We start from the raw sequence: 20223 nt of genomic DNA, 5'->3' as shown, positions 1-20223 counted from the left end.
TCCGGCTCCCACCATCTCCAACAGGGCGTTTATGGCCTTTCATCCTGTGGTCGATTATATGATCCGTACACTCTATTCCCCCTCCCCCCCAGGATCATGGAATCGTACTCGGTGGTTTAAATGCCCGAGGCTAGGCCCCCGCGATCGAGCCCCTTTCCACGCCCCTTTCCACGCTTCAAGATAACTAGAGCAAATCCTAAAGAATTCTAACCTCATCCCTCCAGGTTACGATTCCTTAGAATGTGTCTCATCAAATTCCAAAAGGAGCGAAATCAGCCTTCGGGTCCCCAAACTCCCAGTCTTTGCCCAGAGCTCCCCTGCAACAAATGATACTGTGACAATGACTAATCTTGATCTCAAAGGGCTAAATGATTCTTCCTGGACCGCGTGCAGAATTGAAATGCACGGATAGCCCTTCTTTTCTGACAGTGTCTCCTCTTTTATTTTTCCCCTTGAGCTCTCCGAGTATCCATTCGACAGGAGAGAGATCTCGGAAGTGATTGTGTCTGCCAAAGAGGGAGTCATGGGAGCTGAGCTTTCGAAAGGGATCCTTGCGATGAGAGACTCTTTCAGGCCTAGGGGACCCCTGGTAATAGGGGGGGTGCTATGTCACAAGGGTATTTCCTTTCATGGATCCTCTGAATAAACCGGGAGTGAGCAGGAGAAAGGCATTAGCCCGTTCAAGTTGGATTCTAGCAAATGCTCGTCCCGGCTCAGACAGTCAGACTTTTTGTTTGGAAGTTGCTGGTTACCTGTCACACTGTTGCAGAGAACACTAGCATGTAGTACAGAGTACAAACGACGCCGAAGCTTGTCCAATGTTGATGGCTCCAATGCCACTACGCTAGCCTGATATGCCTCGCGAGTCTGCGTTCACGGCCCCAGTTTTTCAAGAATGAGCTAGAGGTATCAAATCCACGCGAAAGCGAATTGCAGATAAGGCGGATTCTTTCTCAAGGCGACAATAGCCAATGTTTGGTTGCCATGGTGGCGCACTGTGAGATTTTGTAGATCTTAATTTTTATATATCTACTCCGTACTCCGTACATCCTGAATGCATCAGTCCATTCCGATTCGTGCACGCCCCTTTGAAGGATGAAGTGCAGGACAGGGATGTGTAGAAACCCTGGAACACATCCTAATCCGGGTCAGCTGCTTTCCCCGCGATCGCATCGATCGCAGGAAGAGAAAATCAATTCGTTAAGTGGACCGAACACCACCAACTGGTCAACAAAGAAAACCCCGCAGTTGTGGATAATCAACATCATCATGGTGCCACACACCGACCAAGATACCCAGAAGAATTCCTGGGAAAACTGCCCAGCCAAATCTTCTCTTGTCTCCGTTGGCACTCACAGCCTATTCCTGTCCGTTTCGGGGCCTCCTCGCCAACCAGCGGAGCCTGTCATACTTACATTCACTGGAGCCGGGGACTCCACGTCATCTTATCCAGCGCTTAAGCGATTGGTATCTCCGCATGCCCGCATCCTACTCTATGACCGCAGCGGTCTGGGTAACAGCGAAAGAGGCACCAGTCCCATCAGCGCAGAAACAGCAGCGAAGGAGCTTTCGATGGCCTTGGAAGCCGTGAAGCTGGGTCCTCCGTACATCCTGCTAGCCCACTCGTACGGCGCCATCGTTGCGCGCGAATTCTTGCATCTTCACGATGAGCATGTCGTCGGGATGGTTCTGGCGGAGGCTTCGACCGAGAGGCAGTATCTATTCTTCGAGATTCCAGATCGTAATATCTTGTCGTTGCTGGGCGATCTCAACTTTGCCACCGTGACAGGCCTGAGAGATTCGTCCAAACTCTCCCGCGAGGAATGGCGGGCCCGAGCTGAGGAATTGTCGCGCTCAGCTGTAGCGGCGCAGGAGGAGGCTGACGGTTACGTGCAAGTCTGCCAGACATTAGCAGAGAAAAACCAACTTGAGAGGCGCGTCATGGGCAGTCGGCCAGTGTGTATTATTCGCTGCAATACAGCAAGTGAGTACCAGCGAATATATGATAGGGGTGTAGAGGCGGGAAATGGAACCGAAGAGGAGAGAAAAGCATTCCGAGATCTCCTCAGCCGATGGGATGACTGGGCCAAGGAGCTGGCCGAGGAGCAAACTCGATTATCGTCGAAATGCAGACTGGTTCTTGTTCCTGATTGTGGCCACAACGTCCACATCGCTCAACCTGACATTGTCGCAGATGCAATCAGATGGGTATTATCCCAGACTACACCAAGCCGCATGTAACAAGTATTTTATATCCGCGTCCACGCCGTGTAGACGACACTGGACTATTCTCCTCCGTGTCGTAATTGAAATACCTAATCCTTGGATCTGAAAATCTGCAGTTTGACATCTTCCGAAGGCAGCCTGGTTATGAAAGTAAGCCTTGGAAACAGTTGTGCTGATCTCAAAAGAACATGTGCAAGGGATAATTTCGTGTCTTTGGATCAAGTTAAGCTCCCATACGTCCAATGGCCCTGTCGTGAACATGCAAGAATCCTCTTGAATCACACGTTTCAGCATTCAACAGGGATACCCGACTCCACCAATCCATCCGGTTGTCCGTAGTCAACCTCCATGATGCAATCACCCAGGTGGTTTTCTTGGGCCAAGGCCGCCTGCACGGGCCGCTTGAGAGGCGGTGGCTCCCCTGCCGATCCCACCCCTCGACCTTTTGTCCAAACACTTGAGTCCCTCCATACTTGATGTCGAGAATTATTCCACAATCTCCAAAAAGTAGCAGTGCTTGAGCGAGCTTCAAATAAGACGCAGAAGCAGCCGCTGTTCGTATTCGGGTATTAGGGCTCAGGGCTTGGATAGGGTCAGCCATTCCACGTGACCGCGGAATCAAACTAGTCCAAACTAGGTTACTAGCTTGAGCACGGGCCATCGCGCCGACGGTCCGGTGATGCAACGGCTTATGTCATGTTAGCGTTGCCGTGCCCGGTGATGGCATGATTGCTCCTCTCTTACTATTAACACACATTTCCCCCCCCCGACGGGTCAGTCAGCTATCACCGCATCCAATATCACTTCCGCTCTGCTTCACTCCAGCATTGCCACCTGTAACAGCGATGCCCCCGGACCTCAATTCTCTCCCACCATCTCGCTCCACGTCTTTATCTCCCTTCCAAACTCGAACCATGCAGTCTTCCTCTGAGGATAGCGGTTCCCAATCGCCACCTCCCCGCTCGTCATCCGTGTCTCTTCAAGCTGCCGCGACTATGAATGCCGCGGATCTCTCCCACCGCTCTTCAACAAGATCACCACAAGCAAACAGAGCTGCAGAGCGCCGTCGTTCAGCCGTTGCCATGAATTTGAACCTCAATGATCCCACCATACCCGGCCCGGGCGAACTATCAAGTAGCGACCATAGGTCCTCGCTCAGAGACTCGTTGACTCATAGCCCGATGAACCTGGGAAGCCCTATGGTTGCTACTGGCGATCCTCATCATCACCATCGAACTCCTTCGCTGGGACAGATTCATCAAGAGCTCGAGCAGGAGCAGGAGGCCCAAGTGGTAAGTGAATTATACCCACATCAATTATCCATCCATGATATAGCCATGTGTCGTTAGAATACAGCTGATAATGATGACCTACGTAGAACCGCCTTCTTCTGATGATCCGTAACCAGCAAGCTCAGCTCCAGCAGATGCAACAGATGCAGCAACAGCAGAACTCTGGTAGCGGGTCGACCGCCGTTGAAGACTCGACTCCCACGTCAGAGCGATCCATATCATTTTCGTCGGTCCCACCACTCCCACAGCCGATTCCGCACCATCACCGTCGAAGATCGTCACTTCACCATCATGCGAGTCACTCGTCAAGACGGGATTCCACCAACACCACCGCATCATCGGTGCCAAACCCGCCGGGATTTCAACCGGATTTTAGCCTCACGGGCCCAGAGTGGGTTGCCCTGGGAGGCGATGGAGCTGGACGACGATGCAGCCGCGACGAGAGTGCGTTTTACCAAGCAGAAACAGCAAACTTGACGCGGGAGAATCAAATGCTGCGTCTGAGAATCAGGGAACTAGGTAAGACCCCGCAGATCCCAACCCCAAGCCACTCCCGAACCAATCTGCTAACCTCTCTGTTTCTACTCCGTAGAACGACAAGTCAGCGAATTGACCGCATCGCCTCCACACATGCCAGTTGCACCCTCGAACTTGACGTCGTCCACATCCGCTGAATCAGTCCCGGCTACGCCAAGTGTATCGGAGAGTGAACCGCCTCTAGCCTCTCAGCCAAGCTCCAGAGAAATCGGAAAGGAATGAAACAGAAACGACCAGGGCTCCTTATTAAACAGCAGACGGGCGTGATTTTCATTATTCCCCTAACATATGGCTCCACCCACTCATCCATGATGATTTGCTGCAAGTCGCGCTTTAACGCTATGACGGCAGAAATATCTCAAGTATCTACCGGGCGAAGCATCCTTCTAGAGTTCCCGGCAGACACACGGTTCGCTCTGCTCAGGATAGGCATGACCACAGGTCCTAGGATATCGTTCTGCTGTAGAAGATTTAAAGGGGGTGGAGAGGTGCTTAGACACGGGGCTCTCAAAATATGAGCTCCCTAGATCTTGTCCACTTTCACTAGGGATGAAGGTTATTATGTATTCCATGTACTGTACAAACATACTGTTATTAGACTGCCCAGAAGAGAAACAGCCAGAGAACCAGCTCGATTCCAAGCTTGAAGGGATTTAATTCAAAATCCTATTCGGCTTATCTACATCTCCAATGAAATTGCTCTAAATGAAACGAAGACGGGGATAGAACGAAAAGGAGAAAAAGGAAAGAGAAAATCGTAGTATATCTCTAATACACAGTAACAAATGTATATCTAAAATCGGGCTTGCATGCCGACGTAACTATATAGCAAGGAGTAGGCCACTGCTCCTTCGTCCCTTTCGCACAGCCCGCTTTGCTTTTTTGAATCTTCATTGTAGCTTTTACAGCTTGGCCTTCTCCTGTTGAGCGAGCAGGTCGGGCATGAGGAGATCGCGAACTTCGCATGCCGCCTCGTTGAGGTAGAAACTCATCCGGTCGGCGCCGAGTTTCTTGCAAACGATGTTGAATTGTAAACTATTTTGACGGATTATATTAGCACAAAGAATGCTCCCCGGCCAAAGAACTAAAAAAAAAAAAAAAAAAAAAAGAAAGAAAAGAGGAAAAAGAAAAATGGGGTGGGGGTTTCGAGGACTAGACTCACCTGTTTTCATTGATCATATACGCAATACCAAATCCGTCATCGATAACCTGACTCCATCCATAGCCGTTAAAGTACTCAGAGCTTAGCTGACTCGTACTCAGGTACCACGATCCGCTGTATCCATAGGCCGGGTCCTCGTACAACGCGGGAACCTTTTCGCCCTTCTGGATCAGCTGCTTCAGGCCGAAGAGATGTCTATCGACGCCCTTGCCGATACTCGCATCAGCGATGTACTTCGTGTGCGCAGCCAAAGCGGCACGGAAGAGTTTTGCTGTCTCTTCACGGGGCACGGCGGGGTCGCAATGAGCTTTGCAGAAGGCGACGCTCTCGTCGGAGACGGTGCGAGTGGTCTCGGTGCGGCCCTGCTTGAACTTACGCGTGGAGGCGGATTCGTAGGTAGGTCGGTTCTTGCCGTACATCTTGAAGTAGGCGAGCTGAATGAGCATCTGTACGTATGCGTCTGGGCTGCACTTGAACTTCTTGATCAGGCCCTTGCCGTAGGCTTGGAAGGCTTGAACTCGGAGTTCGTGCTTGCCGATCACACTGGCGAAGTCCTTCTGGGCAGTGGTGATGTCTTCGAGGACGGCGGAGTCGAGGTTGAAGTTGACGGGCTGGGGCTCGGGAAGATTGGAGCGGACAGAAGGGTTGGAGTAGTCGAGGCGGTTGTTGAAGATGAGATTGTTCACGTAGTCGTTGAGTCGATGAGTTGGGGTGCCATCCATCATGCTGTGTTCGCCGAGGAAACCAGCGGTACCGTTGTCGTTGACGATAAAAGTCAATGGCTTGTCAAACCAGCGGTTGGCACCATCACCATGCCAATAAACGTGCGCACGCTCTTCCAAAGTGACTGGGGCTGTGTCGTCGAGGCAGACGACGAAAGAAGCGCTCTCGATGGTCTTAAGAGCGTCAGCATTTGCTGGGTCAGCAGCAAGAAGCTTCTTGCGGGCAGCCGTCCAGAAATCGCGGTTCTCTGAAGTCAAAGCGCCTACAGCGGGTACTCTCTCGGCGTTCTTAAGAATCTTCTCGAACTGTTGCTGGAGTTCTGAGGTGTTGAGTTGCTCTCCGTTCAAATGGGTCTGCACCTTGAAAATCTGGTTCTTGCGCATAACCACGATATGCTCGTTGCCCTGAGCAGGGTATTTTTGGGGGTAGTCCGCACCCTCGGCAGGGATACGGCAGCAATTGAACATGTACTCGTATGAGCTCATGGCCATTGGCTCCTTGCGGAGGTACTCTGGCTCCAGGGAGCCATCATCAACCTGCTTCTTGAACTCTAAAACGGACGTGGTGATGGCAGCCGCACGCTTTGCAGGATCTCTCCTGTTTCGGTCATCGCGGTAAGAGTAGAAATAGCTAACGTATGGCACAACGGGATCCCGATAGCCGAGGTACGCAGCGTGGTTCCACCAATCGTACAGCCAGTTTTGCACCTTGGGATCGGCAGCTTTTGCGAGCAGTCTCTTCTGAAGAGTCTCACCCTCGCCCCCGGGTTTAACAAATGCCTCGACTGCCTTCTGCGAGCGCTTGAATTCTTCAGCGCTGAGAAGTGGGTGGAGAGATTTTAAATATTTTTTGCCGGTCTCTTCGAGGGTTGGAACGGGTAATTGTGGAAGGGAGTCTTCAAATCGGAGCATGCGTCCTTTAGAGAGATCTTCGGTGTATCCTGTCGTTGAAGGGGAGGAAAAAAAATTACAAGATGTTAGTATGCTGGTTGTTCGTTTGCGGGCAGATCCGGAGAAGCGGAGAACATCGTACCTGCGGGGACGGACGAGTTGGCGCGACGAGCTGCCATTGTGATAACCTAAATATAAGGAGTCAGATTACGGAGGTTCACTTGGTCGAGCGACTCCCGTGAGTCGCGATCGATATATGCGAGCTCATGGGACAAATGAACTCACAGGTGTCCGAGCGGGGCGAGGGAGGGAAGCACGTCCAAGAGCAACGAGACGGCCTCGAGCAGCAGCCGGGAACATCCCAATGAGAGGAGGCGAAGAGGGATATGGAAATGAGAAAGCAGGGGGGAAATGGCGTGCGATCAGGAAGAGAGGGGAAAAAAAGGTAGTGAGCGGGAAGAAAAGAGAGAGAGAAGAGAAGGATTTCGGCCTAACTAAAGAAGAGCTGCAGTGGACCGGATCAGGAGGAGATTGATAAAAGGCGATCCAAGGCACTTCCTCGGCTCGATGGAGATCTGACTAAGACACGGCCCGCGAAGGTGGCATCGGACAGTGCTGTCACGAAGCTCTCTGTCTTCACTCAACTAGACTTCATTCCTCGACAGGACTCGCAAAACGATTAACTAATTAATCTCGGAGCCTTGCTTTCATATGCTTTTTCTCCGTCCACCATCCCTCCGCCCGTCCCCTTCGCCGGCGCTGTCACAAGGCCGCCATTTTCAGCCCATCCGCACCCGCCATGCTGACATAAGCCACCGTCCCCCCAGTCGGCGCCTTACCGGAGTTGGCTAGCGCTCAACCTGGCGCCAACTCCGGGCTTTTCCGCCGAACGCCCGAGCCTCGGCTCACCGCGACGAGCGAAATTCGACGGGCCAAAGCGCCCATCAACGTGTGGTCTTCTGGCCTGTTAAGCCTTATTAGGTCCATCCTCTCTGGAGCTACGGCCGCAAGGTTTCTTCTAGAGTCCCGAGCTGGTGCCGTTGCTGACCTCCATTGACTTCTTGGGCAGGCTGAGATAACGGGAGTATGATGGCAAAATGAGCAGTTGATATTAAAGTCACAACCCTTTGGTTATTTTTAGGGAAACTTTTTAGATCCCTTGCCGTCTCGAGTCTGACAGCCACCGGCATGCATGCCCTGGTTCTGACCTACACACCTTCTGGAGAATGATCACATGTATCTTGAATTAACCTGGAGTTATCTGCATCTATGGTCGTTGGATGAATTTGCGGATGACATAGTTCATAGCCAGCCTGTTTTAATCCTTCTAATGCAATGATTATATCGTCATTGGCTTTTCTTTTCCATCTCCCGTTCGACATAATGTTCCGCTGGCTATTTTGAAACGGCCAGTTCCCTTACATCGTCTCATAAATGTACCTGTGGTCTGATCTTCGCCATCAAACCACAAGAGCCCGTCTAGCACATGGAGAGGCGTGGTTTCAACTCCCGCGGATAGACATGCCTGTCGCTTCGCCCCCCCCGGGGTGGATTCACCGCGGGCATGCGAATTTACCGTCAACGGGGAGCTGGTTGTTCACTATATCAAGAAAGGACGATGTTCACTTGCCAAGGGGGAACAGCCACTCTGTCCGGGGAGACGGAGAGAGTAGGCTAGAATCGATTTCTTTCGCTAGCGCATTTCCCTGCCCCCTGCAAAAGAAGTCCTATTGCCCGACATTCCAAGGCTTTTTCCGCTCAAGGCTTGTACGAAAAGGCCATCATATCGCTACTCTCCAAGAGAAGGAAGGATTCATATCTCAAACCACGTTCATCTGGCAACTCGTCTGGCATCGGATTTCCTCTTGAAGCGCTTGCCCAGCCTTCCCACAATTCCCGCCAATAACATGCTTCGGCGGCGCGTGTGAGGTACCGCTGTCGGAAAGTCTTGACACTGTTGTCGGCGATCTTTCTGGCCATCTCTGGATTCGCTAAGAGCTCGCTCATCTTTTCGGAGAGGTCTGAAAAGTCGCGCTCAACTTCGACAAAATTCTGATGCGGACCATCGGACTGGAGCAGATAGTGGTGGTGCTGGATGTACTGCAATTTGTGTGCGACAATGACTGATCGGCACGCCTGTCGGTATTTGAGAGAGGATGAGAAAGCGCGGCCTTGAGAGACACATGCATTCGGTTAGCATTCCGGCATCATCGCCAACAAACTCTTCAGAAACAGTAGTGGAAGACACCATCCGTACCTTCAACGTGTGCGACAAACATGTACTTGCAATGGTTTTGCATACTGATGAAATTATCCTTCTTTTTCCAGACGAGCTCCTTCACGTCACCCCACGGCTTGTTCCTCGCAGCTTCGAGCAAGCCTCGCCTCAATTTGGGCGAAAAGCTAAGTTTCCCTCTCCAAAGCAGTTTCTGGGTCTTTGAAGACCACGGCATCCGATCCTCCGAATCGATCCTTTCGATGGTCTCTACCACCTGATCATAAGGACCGATGTTGCTTGACGGATTACCCCAAGCCCAAAATCCAAAGTCGGGTATCAGCCATACAGACTCTTCGCTAGCTTTCCTCCCAAGCACCCAGAGGGGCTGACCAGTACCAGAGACGTCGTCGACTCTGTCCTCGATCGAGAAGATAAACTCAATGTCAGGTACGTTATCCTGCAGAGCCCGGTGAATTGAGCTCAGGACCCCCAAAATCTTCCGTCGATGGTCTTCTTGGGCGGCCCGCGTTTCGATGACATAAAGATTTCCGTTGAATATCATCGCCCTCGCCATGCCACCTCGTAACTTGATCCCATCCAAAGACTCCTTTTGGATACCATCTCGAGAAGCCCAAAAGCGCACAGCACGGTGGACATCCTCGAATAGCCCCGGAAAGGACGACTGACACTGCGACCTGGTGAGGCCCACATTTCGATCATCACGACCATACACGAAAGTCCAGGCTGGAGGCGATGGCGACAGCGACGGAGATGCTGTTTCGAATGTGGTTGGGGTGATCGGGTCTACACAGCTCGTGCAATTGAATGTTGTCGATGCCTTGCAAGTACAGTGGCCCGCAGGGATGAGTTGAGTGAGGAGAGGATGGACGTTATCACCGTCCGAGTTCATGCCAAACCAGAGCCCAAAAATGCCCATGCCAATGATGGCAACGAGGCAGGGCGTGATAATCAGACATGAGATCCGGTATATGCGGCGAGACGGAAAAGGGACGGTCATCTCGCTCTCTTTGTATCTCTATCTGCCCACCACCCCATAAATGAGATTCTTTCGTAAATTATTGAAGAGACGACTTCGTCGTCGTCCACACATCCCAGGAACTGGGAAGTTTACTACGAGCGAATTCCATCTGTATTTACCCATAAAAAGAGGGATTGCTGCTTCGCTGCTTACTGACTAATAAATACCCTGTATCCGCATTAAGGGGGGGGGTTCTGATCAACCCTGGCTCAAACATCTCAGTTTCTGCGCGCAGAGCCACAGAGGATCACCGATGGGGCAGTCGGTAAACCTACAAATGGGGCTCTATTCCGCGGGGGTTGGAATGACAATGCGGAAAACGGAGAATTGCGATCTTCTTTTCGCGCGATGTTAAATTTTGGTGCAGAAGATGCGTCGAGTCTGGTAGCCTTCCTCGAAACAGACGGTAGCAGGACTACATTTTTTTCTTTAGTGACAAGCGGCCGGTTCTTTTTGATTGGCTATATTTTCCTCCCTCACGAATCAACTTTGTCAGGCCCTTCTTCTCCTTTTTTTTTTTTTTTTTTTTTTTTAGTTTTGTTTTTTCCCATCGAGGATTTTGCCAACCTTGCTCCATAACTTCTCCGCATATCCCTGCAATTTTCCGGAAGCAGGTCCGGGGCGTACGTAAGTTCAGCGGCACGCCTAGCCTTGGGACGAAATCGGCAGACCGAAACAAACATCATCAACGTTTTGATGGAGACATTATTGACGCGACTTTCTCCATACCAAGAGTCGAGCACACGAGTATCGGGGGGACCACCAGGGGTTGGATTGGGCCCCGGAGCCTGGAGCTAGTTAAGGATGCTAGTTACATGAATGTTGGCACCGAGCAGCAAGATTGCCGAGGGTTTCCCTGTACGGAGGTGAATAGGTCATTTCTCTCTGCTCTTGCACCTGGCAAAGCCGGGTCGAGGTAACATGTGCATAGTTTAGCAAGGAGACCACTCTTTCCAACGACCAGTGGGGAGAGAGAGCCGTATGATATCTGCAACCGTTCCTGGCCTGTCTCAGCTTTGAATGCGACTATTTGCCATGCACACGATGGCCCATACATGTTGCGGGGAATTGATTTAAGTCCTTACTACGGAGGTGTGGAACAAAAGTTCCCGGAAAGCTTATACAGACAATACTGTTTTACAAATACCTACTACCCCACCAAATTTGCTAGGAAACTCAAAGTACCCCTGAAATTGACTAGTTACTCTCATCTGAATCCTGTTCCAAATCCTCCCAAGGATCCTCTCTACCCAAATTATATAGAGCAGCTAGAGCTTCAGCAGCTTCCAAAGTCTCTAGACCAGCTGCCCAAGAATCCACCCCAAGATCCTGCCATTGAGAGAGCTTTCCCTTAAGCCATTGACCCTTCCATACACAAGGCGCCTTATAACCACCCTCTCTATACTCATTACCCCCTTCCAAGCATATAACCTCTTGAATATGATGTGGAATCCACTCAATCCACTGTTGAATCTTTGCTTGCGGCAGCTCTTCCCAGGCTTTCTTCCATTCATGTTCAGCAGTCTTAGATTCTCATGGGGCACCTTTAGCAGTTGTACATTGCTTGAGCCACATCCAGGCAGGCTCAATCATATTCAAATCTGGTGAATTGCCAGGCCAAAGTAAGCGGTTGATCTTGTGTATATTGTAGAGCTCTTGTTGGTAAAAATGGGTATGTGCTGGAGCTCCATCTTCTAGAACAACAGTATTGAGTTGGGATTCAAGGCATTCCTTGATGAAAGGGAATAATTTGGCAAGAAGGACCTCCTGGAATGAAAGAAGTATCAGATTAGCTAGAGAATTCAATAGTAAGATGATAGAATCTTAACACCTTCTGATACCTATACCAATCAACTCCCCCCTTGCCTCATCAAACAAGCTTGCCAGTTTTCACAGTGAATTTGAAAGTTGGCTTTCTTCCACAGTTTGGGTGAATTTGTAGGCGGTGAATCCCATTGACAAGCTCCCATTCCTCTCTTGCCTTTATCTCACGGTCAATATTCAAGGCATCCAGTTTCTTTTGAGCTTGATGTTTGGCTGCTGCAGTCTCTGGTTCCCAAATATGGCAGGGTCCCTTCTTCTTGTATGTAAAGCAGCCCCAAAACATGAAATCTGAGGACTTCTTCCATCACCAGCATATACAGGTAGGATCATAAGCTTCTGAGGATCTTCTCCATACATGAACTGCTCCTCTTCTATGCCCAAGAACCACAGAAGTTTCATCAGTCCAGACAACATTTTTCCAGTCCTCTAGGGTCCAGTTCTTATGGGCAAGGCAGAATCTGAGCCTTTTTTTTCTTGCAGATTCAGTTAGACCTGGTTTCCAAGTTGGTTTGGCAATAACAAAGCCATGTTTCCTAAGAATTTGCAAAACACTTGAATGGGATATACCAGCTTCAAATACCAGAATCTCAGTAGATTTCTCCCTTCCTGAGCAGCTCTTAGTCACAGAGGCAATGATTCCAGCTTCTTTGGTGCTTATTTCCTTTGGCCGGCCTGATCTAGGAGCATCTTCCACATAACTGAGAGAAATTTGAGGGTCATTCTTGGGATCAAAGCCATGGTCTTTTGCTCACTTTTGAATGTCATAGAGGGTAGAAGAAGGAATCTGGAGGGTATGAGAAACATCTAAGATAGAAATTCCATAAGAGATCAAAGCAAGAGCTTGAATTCGCGTAACAAGCTTATCATGGAGAGAGATTTCTCTGGAAGGCATGGTGGGCAGATTTGATGTTTTGAATTTGGAGAGATTTGGAAAAAGGTGGGAGCCAGGCTGTTTGTTGAATAATAGGAGATACCTGCTGCCCCACCAAAATTTGGTGGGGCAGCAGGTAACTGCAATACGTTGTAACAAAATAGAGTTTCCGGGAACTTTTGTTCCACACCTCCGTACAGAGTACTAGTGCTGCAAGCGCCCACCGCAGCGACGGGATTATATTTATCGAAGGGGCCGATTCGCTCCCGGCACCGCACAGCAGCGAGTCAGAAAAAGAGCCGATTTCGCTGTATCGTTGACCCCCAACAGCACCTAAATCGAATGTATCCACGCGGGTCTCCTCCGTCAACAAGGACAAGAGTGTATGCGCACGGAGTACACCGTGTTGCGTAACTATTCCGCAGATCTTCTCACTGCCTCCCTCCCTTCAACATTCAGAGCGAGGAAACCATTCAACGAGCGATAGCGGCTCAGCCACCCCCGGCGGCCATGCGAAACAAGAGGCGCACAGCAATTATGGTGAACAATTAAAAAAATAAAATAAAATAAAATAAAGCCGCGGGGAGGCTCTGTTTTGCCGCCCACTAAAGTTTGGTGGCGGGTCTCTTCAAGCCTTTGGTCCATCCGTTGATGCCAGGGGTTGAACACCATACATAGCTGGCGAGTAAACTTACACCACCCGTTAGCCCGCCAGAATCGGAACATTCTTGTCTGCTATGTGCTGCGGTTCAAGCTGCACGAACCCCCCCGTCTCCACATGGCCATGATGGGCTGTATAAATACTACCAGAGTGTGATCTTGTTGAAAGCCGGCACTGGATTAAACTCAAAACTCGCCAATCTAACTTGTAGGTATTTACAAAACTAGTTGGCCGCTTCATTCTCGTCCTTGAACCGACATGCGTACGGAGTACTCCGTATGTGTATGTGTGCGTGTGTGTGTGTGTGTTTTGCAACCCTTGACAGAGAAGAAGTCAACAACCCCTTTCCAATAACTATAAATGCCGGGGGTGTTGTTGGTTGGGGGCGAAAAGAAAAAGGGATTCAAGGAAATGCTCCCGTTGTTAACCTCCAAACGAGGCCGACGTATGACCAAATTACCAGCATGCAAAGACAGGGATCATGCTTGTCGAGCAAGAATTAAGCATTAAAGAAACCCCGGTCACAGATCAAAGTTCCTGAGAGCCGCTCCCCATCAGGTGATACCATTGATGCTCCCCCCAAAAAAAAAATAAAAATAAAAAGAAAAAAATAAAAATTGGAATCCCGGATTCCTGCCCTCCATGTTTGTTACCAGACACGGAGCTGGTGTAATGTAGCAACGGCTTCTGCGATCCGAGCGCGAGTCACGCCATATTGAACGCAAGCTATATTTACTTTATCCATGAAATTCTTAAAACACATTCCGCAGGATAGTGATAGAACATACTCCGTGCGCTGGCTCAAAATGCAACATTCTCAGGAGTACTCCGTACGCCGAGTACGAATGTCAGCTGCTTATCCCGGCACCAATTTTATATAACTAAGTACTCCGTATGGGGACACTCAAATACTAAAAAAGAACAACAATAATTGTTAACTTATGTACTCCTCCCCGCTGGCTCCTATTCCATTTTAGAGAAGACTCCATGGCCGAAAGGGGGAAAAAAAAAAAGGAATAGTAATCGCTAAAATCTCAACAACTTCAAACAGGCTAGAGTCATGAATCAATGAAGCACGATAAAGGAGGAAAAAAAAAGGGCCACCCAGAAGCGTAGGATATGCTAAGATACAAAACTGAACCTTAAAAAAAAAAAAAAAAAAAGTTAAGACACCGTCTCAACCACTCTCGGCTGCGCGGACTCTTGGCTCGCTGGCGACACTCTAGGCCCATTATCCATCCCTGAAGGACCTTTCTTCTTCAAAAACTCGACCCCGGCACGACCTTTCATTCCAGCCGCAGTGCATATCCGTCCTGAACGCATCATGCTCTTCAGCCTCTTGCGACGCGCTTCACCGCCGCGTTCCTGGCCTTTGGATCCGCCCTCATCCACCCACTCTATGCTTTCCACCTTAAAGCTCATGCCATCATGGTTATTGCCCCAAGGCCGTGACTTGAGGCCGTACATAACGCTGGATTCGTAGCGTTCGAGTGGTGGGAGGATGAGCAGAGTGATGTGGAGGTCCTTATCAGGAGGTGGGATGGGGGGAATCCTGTGTTTTGCCTTTTGTTTGTCGTCTGATTCAGACTTGACCTTGCCATCGGGGCCGTCCTTGTGGGAAGAACCAAAGGCTCCATTGGTTGGATGCGGGGCGTGTTGATGCTGGTCCTTAATCTCAAGATCGAGCAGCGAAACATCAACATCTTCTCCCCATTCTCCACGAATAAATCCCGAATGAATAGCTGCCGCCACGGGATCGGAATCATCTGTATACACTCCAGTTCCCCAAAGAGCTCTTCTCGCACAAATTTCTTCTCGGCGTGGCGCATCGATCCGGAACCGAGGAACACGAATCGTAAATGTACAATTTTCCTTGCCGTCGAACCGTGGAATAGGAACCGGGGTAGACGAATATCCGAATTTTGCCGCTTCTGGTGGTGCTCCTGGAGAGGGGACATTGATGCGAGGTGCGTAGAGGGTCGATCCCAGATGGTAGCGAGGCAGATGCTCTACACTCTTTAAGATCGAGTCCAGTTTGACCATAGTGCTGTACTCTTTTGTCGGAACAGGTGGAGCCGTCTGGTGAGGTGTGTGAATGCCGGATCGTGGGACATGGTGATGGTGATGATGGTGGTGATGATGATGGTGCGGTGTAGAAGTGGCCGAAGAAACAACGGTCCTGTCAGCGAGAGTAGGCGGTTGTGACGAGCCACCTGGTTGAGCCACTGAGTGGGCAGTGTCATCGTCTGGTCTATGTCTGTGGTGATGGTGACTAAAATAGAGTTAGTGAAACTGAACTGTAGACGGTCCTTTTTTTTTTTTTTTTTTTTTTTTTGTGGGGGGGGAAGGACTTACTGATGCCCATGATGGTGGTGGTGATGTACATGTCGAGCTCTTCTTGAGGCACCACCACCGCGTACCAAGGACGTTTCACGCTGAGCATTGGTAGACTCACTATCTTCTCTTGCCTCCTCATCTTTTATTCTCCGGCTTCGGCGAGAGTTCGATCGTGATGGCTTGGCCCCGGTTCCCATTGCATCACCGTGCTCGGAATTCAAAGGGCGACCGGTGACATCTTTTCGAAAGGATGATGAACCCAGCGGTGTGGGAGGGCCGCTGCCAGACACTCCGACCCCACTGCCAATGCCAGAGAAGACCCTTCCTAGCTCACTCTGGATTCCTGGTTCTCCGGCAGGTCCTATCAGCTGAGCCTGGGCGCCCTGGACAGCCTGCGGCAGAGGAGACACTCTTCCCCGTTTATTCTCTGCATTGAGATTCAAAATAGTTCTATGATGCAATTGTTCATCCACAATGACACGCGGTGGGTGATGCTCTTCTGTTCCGGGGCCGCTGAACGGTGGTGGTCTCGGGCCGGGTGCGGGTGAATACAATTGAGGATTTGGGAACCTTCGGGTGGCTGAGGGAGAAGACTCTTGCGAAGGAGAAGGCTCTTGTCTCGGTTGCAGCTGAGGACCTGGTAAGGAACGCGGAGCACCGGGCTGCGACCCGAGGGACTTGGTGTGGGTGTGCAATCCTCCAAACCCACGACCGGCGACGGATTCTCCCGAAGGATAACGACCCGGCTCCGGAGACAACCGTGGTAGATTCGGCTCCCAAGGCGCCCTTGACTGCCTTTCGTCTCTATCTGAATGATGTTGGCCATAACGGACTTGGGGTTGTTGCTGGTGTCCGGGTTCCTGAACGTGATCGCGACTGACAAGGTCTCGGCCATGGTGTTCGGACGGCACACCACTAAATCTGGAAGCTGCATGTGGATGGCCTTCGACGCCAGCATACCCTGTCGCGGATCGTTGATGGCCGGGTCCTCTGTCCCCAAATCCAGGTGTTGACCGGCCAATTGGGCTGAACAGTGATGTTCGGGCTGGAGCTTCATCCGATTGGGGCAGATGTTGAGGCTGGCTATTTGGCCGTTGAATCGGTGCGCCAAGGCTTAAACGTCGGTCTGTAGAAGCATAAGATGATTCGACGTACGCGCTACGTGGGGACTGCGGCATCTGTCTGTCTCCAAAAGCAGGCCCGGCGTGGGAACGGAATAAGCTCCCGACACGACTATCGTCGGCGGAGGTCTGAGTGGTGCCTAGAACCGTTGCCCTGGAGTCCGGACGGTATGGTCTGGGGGCTGGTTTTGAGAATATGCTTCGGTCGGGCGTGTGTGACCTTCCGAATGGTGGATAATCCGGGGCCGGCTGTCGAGTGGGTGCGGGTGGCGGAGACATTTTCCCGGACGCGGAGGGTCCTGTTGTGCCCGCTGACATGGATGGGATCGGTGGCCGCGAGAACAGAGAAGACGAACTTGGCTCGCGAGACGGCTTCTCGGGATCCGAACCAAGCATTGAGGCTATGGGCATACTGCTTCCCGTGCGATGCGACGAAGGGGAAGGAGCTGGAGGATCGCGCGGCGCAAACGATGGCTGTGGGGGAGGAAGCGCGGCAGGCTGAATTGGAGTCGCACGGCTTTGGAAGAGCGGCGGAGGTGAGGGTGGAGGCATCTGGCGGGATCCGAAGGATGAACCTGGGGGTGGAGGTTGGTGATCAGGATGGCCTAAGGTTTAAAAAGATCAGGCGAACGTTAATTAGTGGCTGGACAATCAGTTTTTTTTTTTTTTTTTTATAAAAACGGAACAACCGGGCTTGGAAGGAAACTCTTAGAAAGCGAAAGACCCGTGATTGACTGCCAATGCTAGTCTGCGACAGGGTCCGGGGCAGGTTGGTCGGCGAATGTCGACTCACCCGGATAGACAGGAGGACTACCGGTACTTCCCAAGGACCTTCTGCGAAGCTGATCATAGGGCTGCGAGTGATGGGACATTTCTCGAGACATGGGGAGGGGTGGCCCTGAAGCTGCAAAGCGTCATGGAGAAGTCAGGTCAGTTCTGGCTGTGAGACTCAGAGAGAGTGAGAGAGCGAGAGAGCGACAGAGAGAGACGGAGAGAGTGTGTGAGAGAGAGAGCGAGAGAGACTGGATTGTCTAGAGACGGGGATCAGTTGCCGTTTCGGGGAAAGCTGCAGGAGTCACGGGACCTTTTTTTTTTAGGGATTTTAGCGCACGTTGGCCGGATCCGCGCTAGTCCCGAGACGGCATGGCGCGTCCAACCTTAAAAGGGGTTAGCGTTGGGTTGCGGTTGGCTGGAGCCAAATATAGCATGTTGCTGTTGCTGCAGCTCGGTACCTGGGAGCCAGCGAGTTGCCATGTGCTTGCGTCGGGAGTCGTGCTCTGGCGTGGAAGCCCGGATCGGAAGAAACCGCTAGGTTTGAGCCACGCGAGAGCCACTGTTACGGCGTGAAATGGGCCATGGAACCTCCCCGTCATGGTGGGCGTGTGGAAAATAAACAAAACAGCGAAACCTCTCGTCGCTGCTTGGATGGTCTGTGCGCAGCAGCTTCGAAACGGCGCACCAAAAGGCAAGGGCTTTTTTTTTTGGCGACATCCAGAGACAAACAAACAGGACACAGGGATACACAGGTGCAGTGATACGTTCTTGATTAAAAATTTTGCTCACCTTCATGGCGTATGGTGCCGTAGTCTCTTGACAGACGCCGGCCGTGCTTCCCACCCACTTCGCGCGGAGAGTGTGCCGGCGGTCTATAGGCAGGGTACGAGTCCGGAATGGGAGGTGTGGTGAGATACGACGTCGAGGACGACGACGAGGAGGACTGCGTGCAGCTGGAATGGGGAGTGACATCGCGGGACAGATATCGAGAAGGGTAGCCCACCGAGGCTGGCGGCGTTGGCGGGGGTCCACGCGCTGAGATGTCGAGTTGTTCTCTTCGACTCAACGGATCATAGGGTTGCTGCGATCGACCGTTTGCTATGTTCGTCGCGGCCGGGCCGAACAGGCGAGAAGGGAGAGACGGGAGTGAAGATTCGCGTGGGCCGCCCAAGGGTGATGGACGCGAGTAGGAAGGCTGAGGAGGCGGTTCCATGGCGGAAAAGAAGTGGGATGGGACGCAGCACCGAGCGACGCAACTCCAAAAAAGTTGGAGCACCTAGGGGGTGAGATGCATAGATGCTCTGCCTAGAAGAGAAGTCTGCAAAGGAAATAAGCTGGGATGACTGCGGTGTCCTGGTTGTGGTACAACGTTGCCGCCTATTGGAGGCCACAGTTCAACGAAATAATGATGACGATGATGATGATAATGATGATTATGATGATGACGATGGAAAACTGACGGTCAGATTGTCAAGAGGAATACGGGTGGTGCAAGAAGCGATGTGACAAGGGTACCTGTTGTTGGCTGCAGAGGAACAAAAAGAAAAGTCGAAGACGGAAAAAGAAGAATGGTTGGTTAAAGCAAAAAGAAAGGAAAAAAAGGGAAAAAAAAAAGGTCGAAGCGCACGGAGGAAAAAAATAAACAATAATCGAAGCATGCAATAGCTCCCAATTAGGGTGGGCTTGATCTACCCAACCGCGCGTGAACGGGCTGAAAAATTTGTCTGGGAGATTGACGCAGAAAAAAAAAGCAAAGACGGGGAAAAAGCAAAAACGAAACAACTGCGATGGTGGCCAAGACCGGGGCCGCGCTGGAGGGGACAGGGAATTCTCGGCAGGCTAAGCTTGACGAGATGGAGAGCGAGAGAGAGAGTTTGGTGGGGGGGGGGGGGGGGGGGGAAGAGAGATAGCCAGGGGAGGATGGGGACTGGGTGGATGAAGTTCCCGAAGAGCCGAAGGAAAAGGCACAAACGCCCGACGTGACAGCTCTGGAGGGAACAAAGAAGCTCTAATGTACTCCGTACATCCTCCGTACATGCACACATCCAGATGAGGATCTTCTGAACCCAACAAGGAGCAGAGTGACTACCGACGTGCAGTCTTACGCATCGCACCCTGACACATTTGGAGCGGTGGTGGTGGTGATGGTGATGGTGGTTGGGCCCGGGGGGATGGTGGAGTTAGCGACGGACATAAAATAAATTCTCCCGGTGCAGAAACACAGAAACTCAGTCTTCAGGCAGCGAGATCGTCTTTGTTGCTGGGCACCTTCCTCGCAGCGTGCAGAGAGCGTTCTGGGCCCAACTTACTCCGTACTGATTCCCATCGAGGTCACTACTTTCCCTTTTGACCTATTGGATCTTTTGTTATTGGTCGCTTTGACATATTTATTTTATTTATTTACAGAGTACGGAGTACTTTTCTGTTTAATTCCTTTTTTTTCCCACTCTTTTTGAGTGTTGGTGTCTTTCCTTCTTTCCTTCTTCTTCTTCTTCTTCTCTTGGTCCTTCCTTCCTCCGTCCTTGCCTCTTGCCCCTTTCGAAATAAA

The 20223-nt window shown here is 51.1% G+C and overlaps 5 protein-coding genes across 5 annotated transcripts; 2 read left to right on the top strand and 3 right to left on the bottom strand.

Moving 5' to 3' along the window:
* Positions 1-1269: 1269 nt before the first annotated feature.
* Positions 1270-2241, top strand: D8B26_000357 (uncharacterized protein; the record flags this gene model as incomplete). The annotated part of the gene is made up of 1 exon (XM_003067468.2): positions 1270-2241. The coding sequence occupies one exon, from the start codon at positions 1270-1272 to the stop codon at positions 2239-2241; it is 972 nt and encodes a 323-aa protein (XP_003067514.2).
* A 711-nt stretch (positions 2242-2952) lies between these two features.
* On the top strand, positions 2953-4710 carry D8B26_000356 (uncharacterized protein). The gene is made up of 3 exons (XM_003067469.2): positions 2953-3518; positions 3605-4037; positions 4111-4710. Exons 1-3 carry the CDS (start codon positions 3072-3074, stop codon positions 4275-4277), a joined length of 1047 nt encoding a protein of 348 aa, XP_003067515.1. The 5' UTR covers positions 2953-3071; the 3' UTR covers positions 4278-4710.
* A 247-nt stretch (positions 4711-4957) lies between these two features.
* CAT2 (Carnitine O-acetyltransferase mitochondrial) lies at positions 4958-7327 on the bottom strand (the record flags this gene model as incomplete). The annotated part of the gene is made up of 4 exons (XM_003067470.2): positions 7116-7327; positions 6973-7018; positions 5218-6880; positions 4958-5090 (listed from the first exon to the last, which is right to left on the bottom strand). Exons 1-4 carry the CDS (start codon positions 7188-7190, stop codon positions 4958-4960), a joined length of 1917 nt encoding a protein of 638 aa, XP_003067516.1. The 5' UTR covers positions 7191-7327.
* Positions 7328-8588: 1261 nt separating this feature from the next.
* Positions 8589-10097, bottom strand: D8B26_000354 (uncharacterized protein; the record flags this gene model as incomplete). The annotated part of the gene is made up of 2 exons (XM_003067471.2): positions 9088-10097; positions 8589-9001 (listed from the first exon to the last, which is right to left on the bottom strand). Exons 1-2 carry the CDS (start codon positions 10064-10066, stop codon positions 8589-8591), a joined length of 1392 nt encoding a protein of 463 aa, XP_003067517.2. The 5' UTR covers positions 10067-10097.
* A 4174-nt stretch (positions 10098-14271) lies between these two features.
* Positions 14272-19717, bottom strand: D8B26_000353 (uncharacterized protein). The gene is made up of 4 exons (XM_003067472.2): positions 18465-19717; positions 17695-17805; positions 15799-17506; positions 14272-15715 (listed from the first exon to the last, which is right to left on the bottom strand). The coding sequence occupies exons 1-4, from the start codon at positions 18886-18888 to the stop codon at positions 14608-14610; spliced, it is 3351 nt and encodes a 1116-aa protein (XP_003067518.2). The 5' UTR covers positions 18889-19717; the 3' UTR covers positions 14272-14607.
* Between the last annotated feature and the right edge of the window lie 506 nt (positions 19718-20223).

Source organism: Coccidioides posadasii, chromosome 1 (genome assembly GCF_018416015.2).
Source record: "Coccidioides posadasii str. Silveira chromosome 1, complete sequence".
NCBI classification, from domain to species: domain Eukaryota; kingdom Fungi; phylum Ascomycota; class Eurotiomycetes; order Onygenales; family Onygenaceae; genus Coccidioides; species Coccidioides posadasii.
This window is presented reverse-complemented; position numbering and strand designations above follow the sequence as displayed.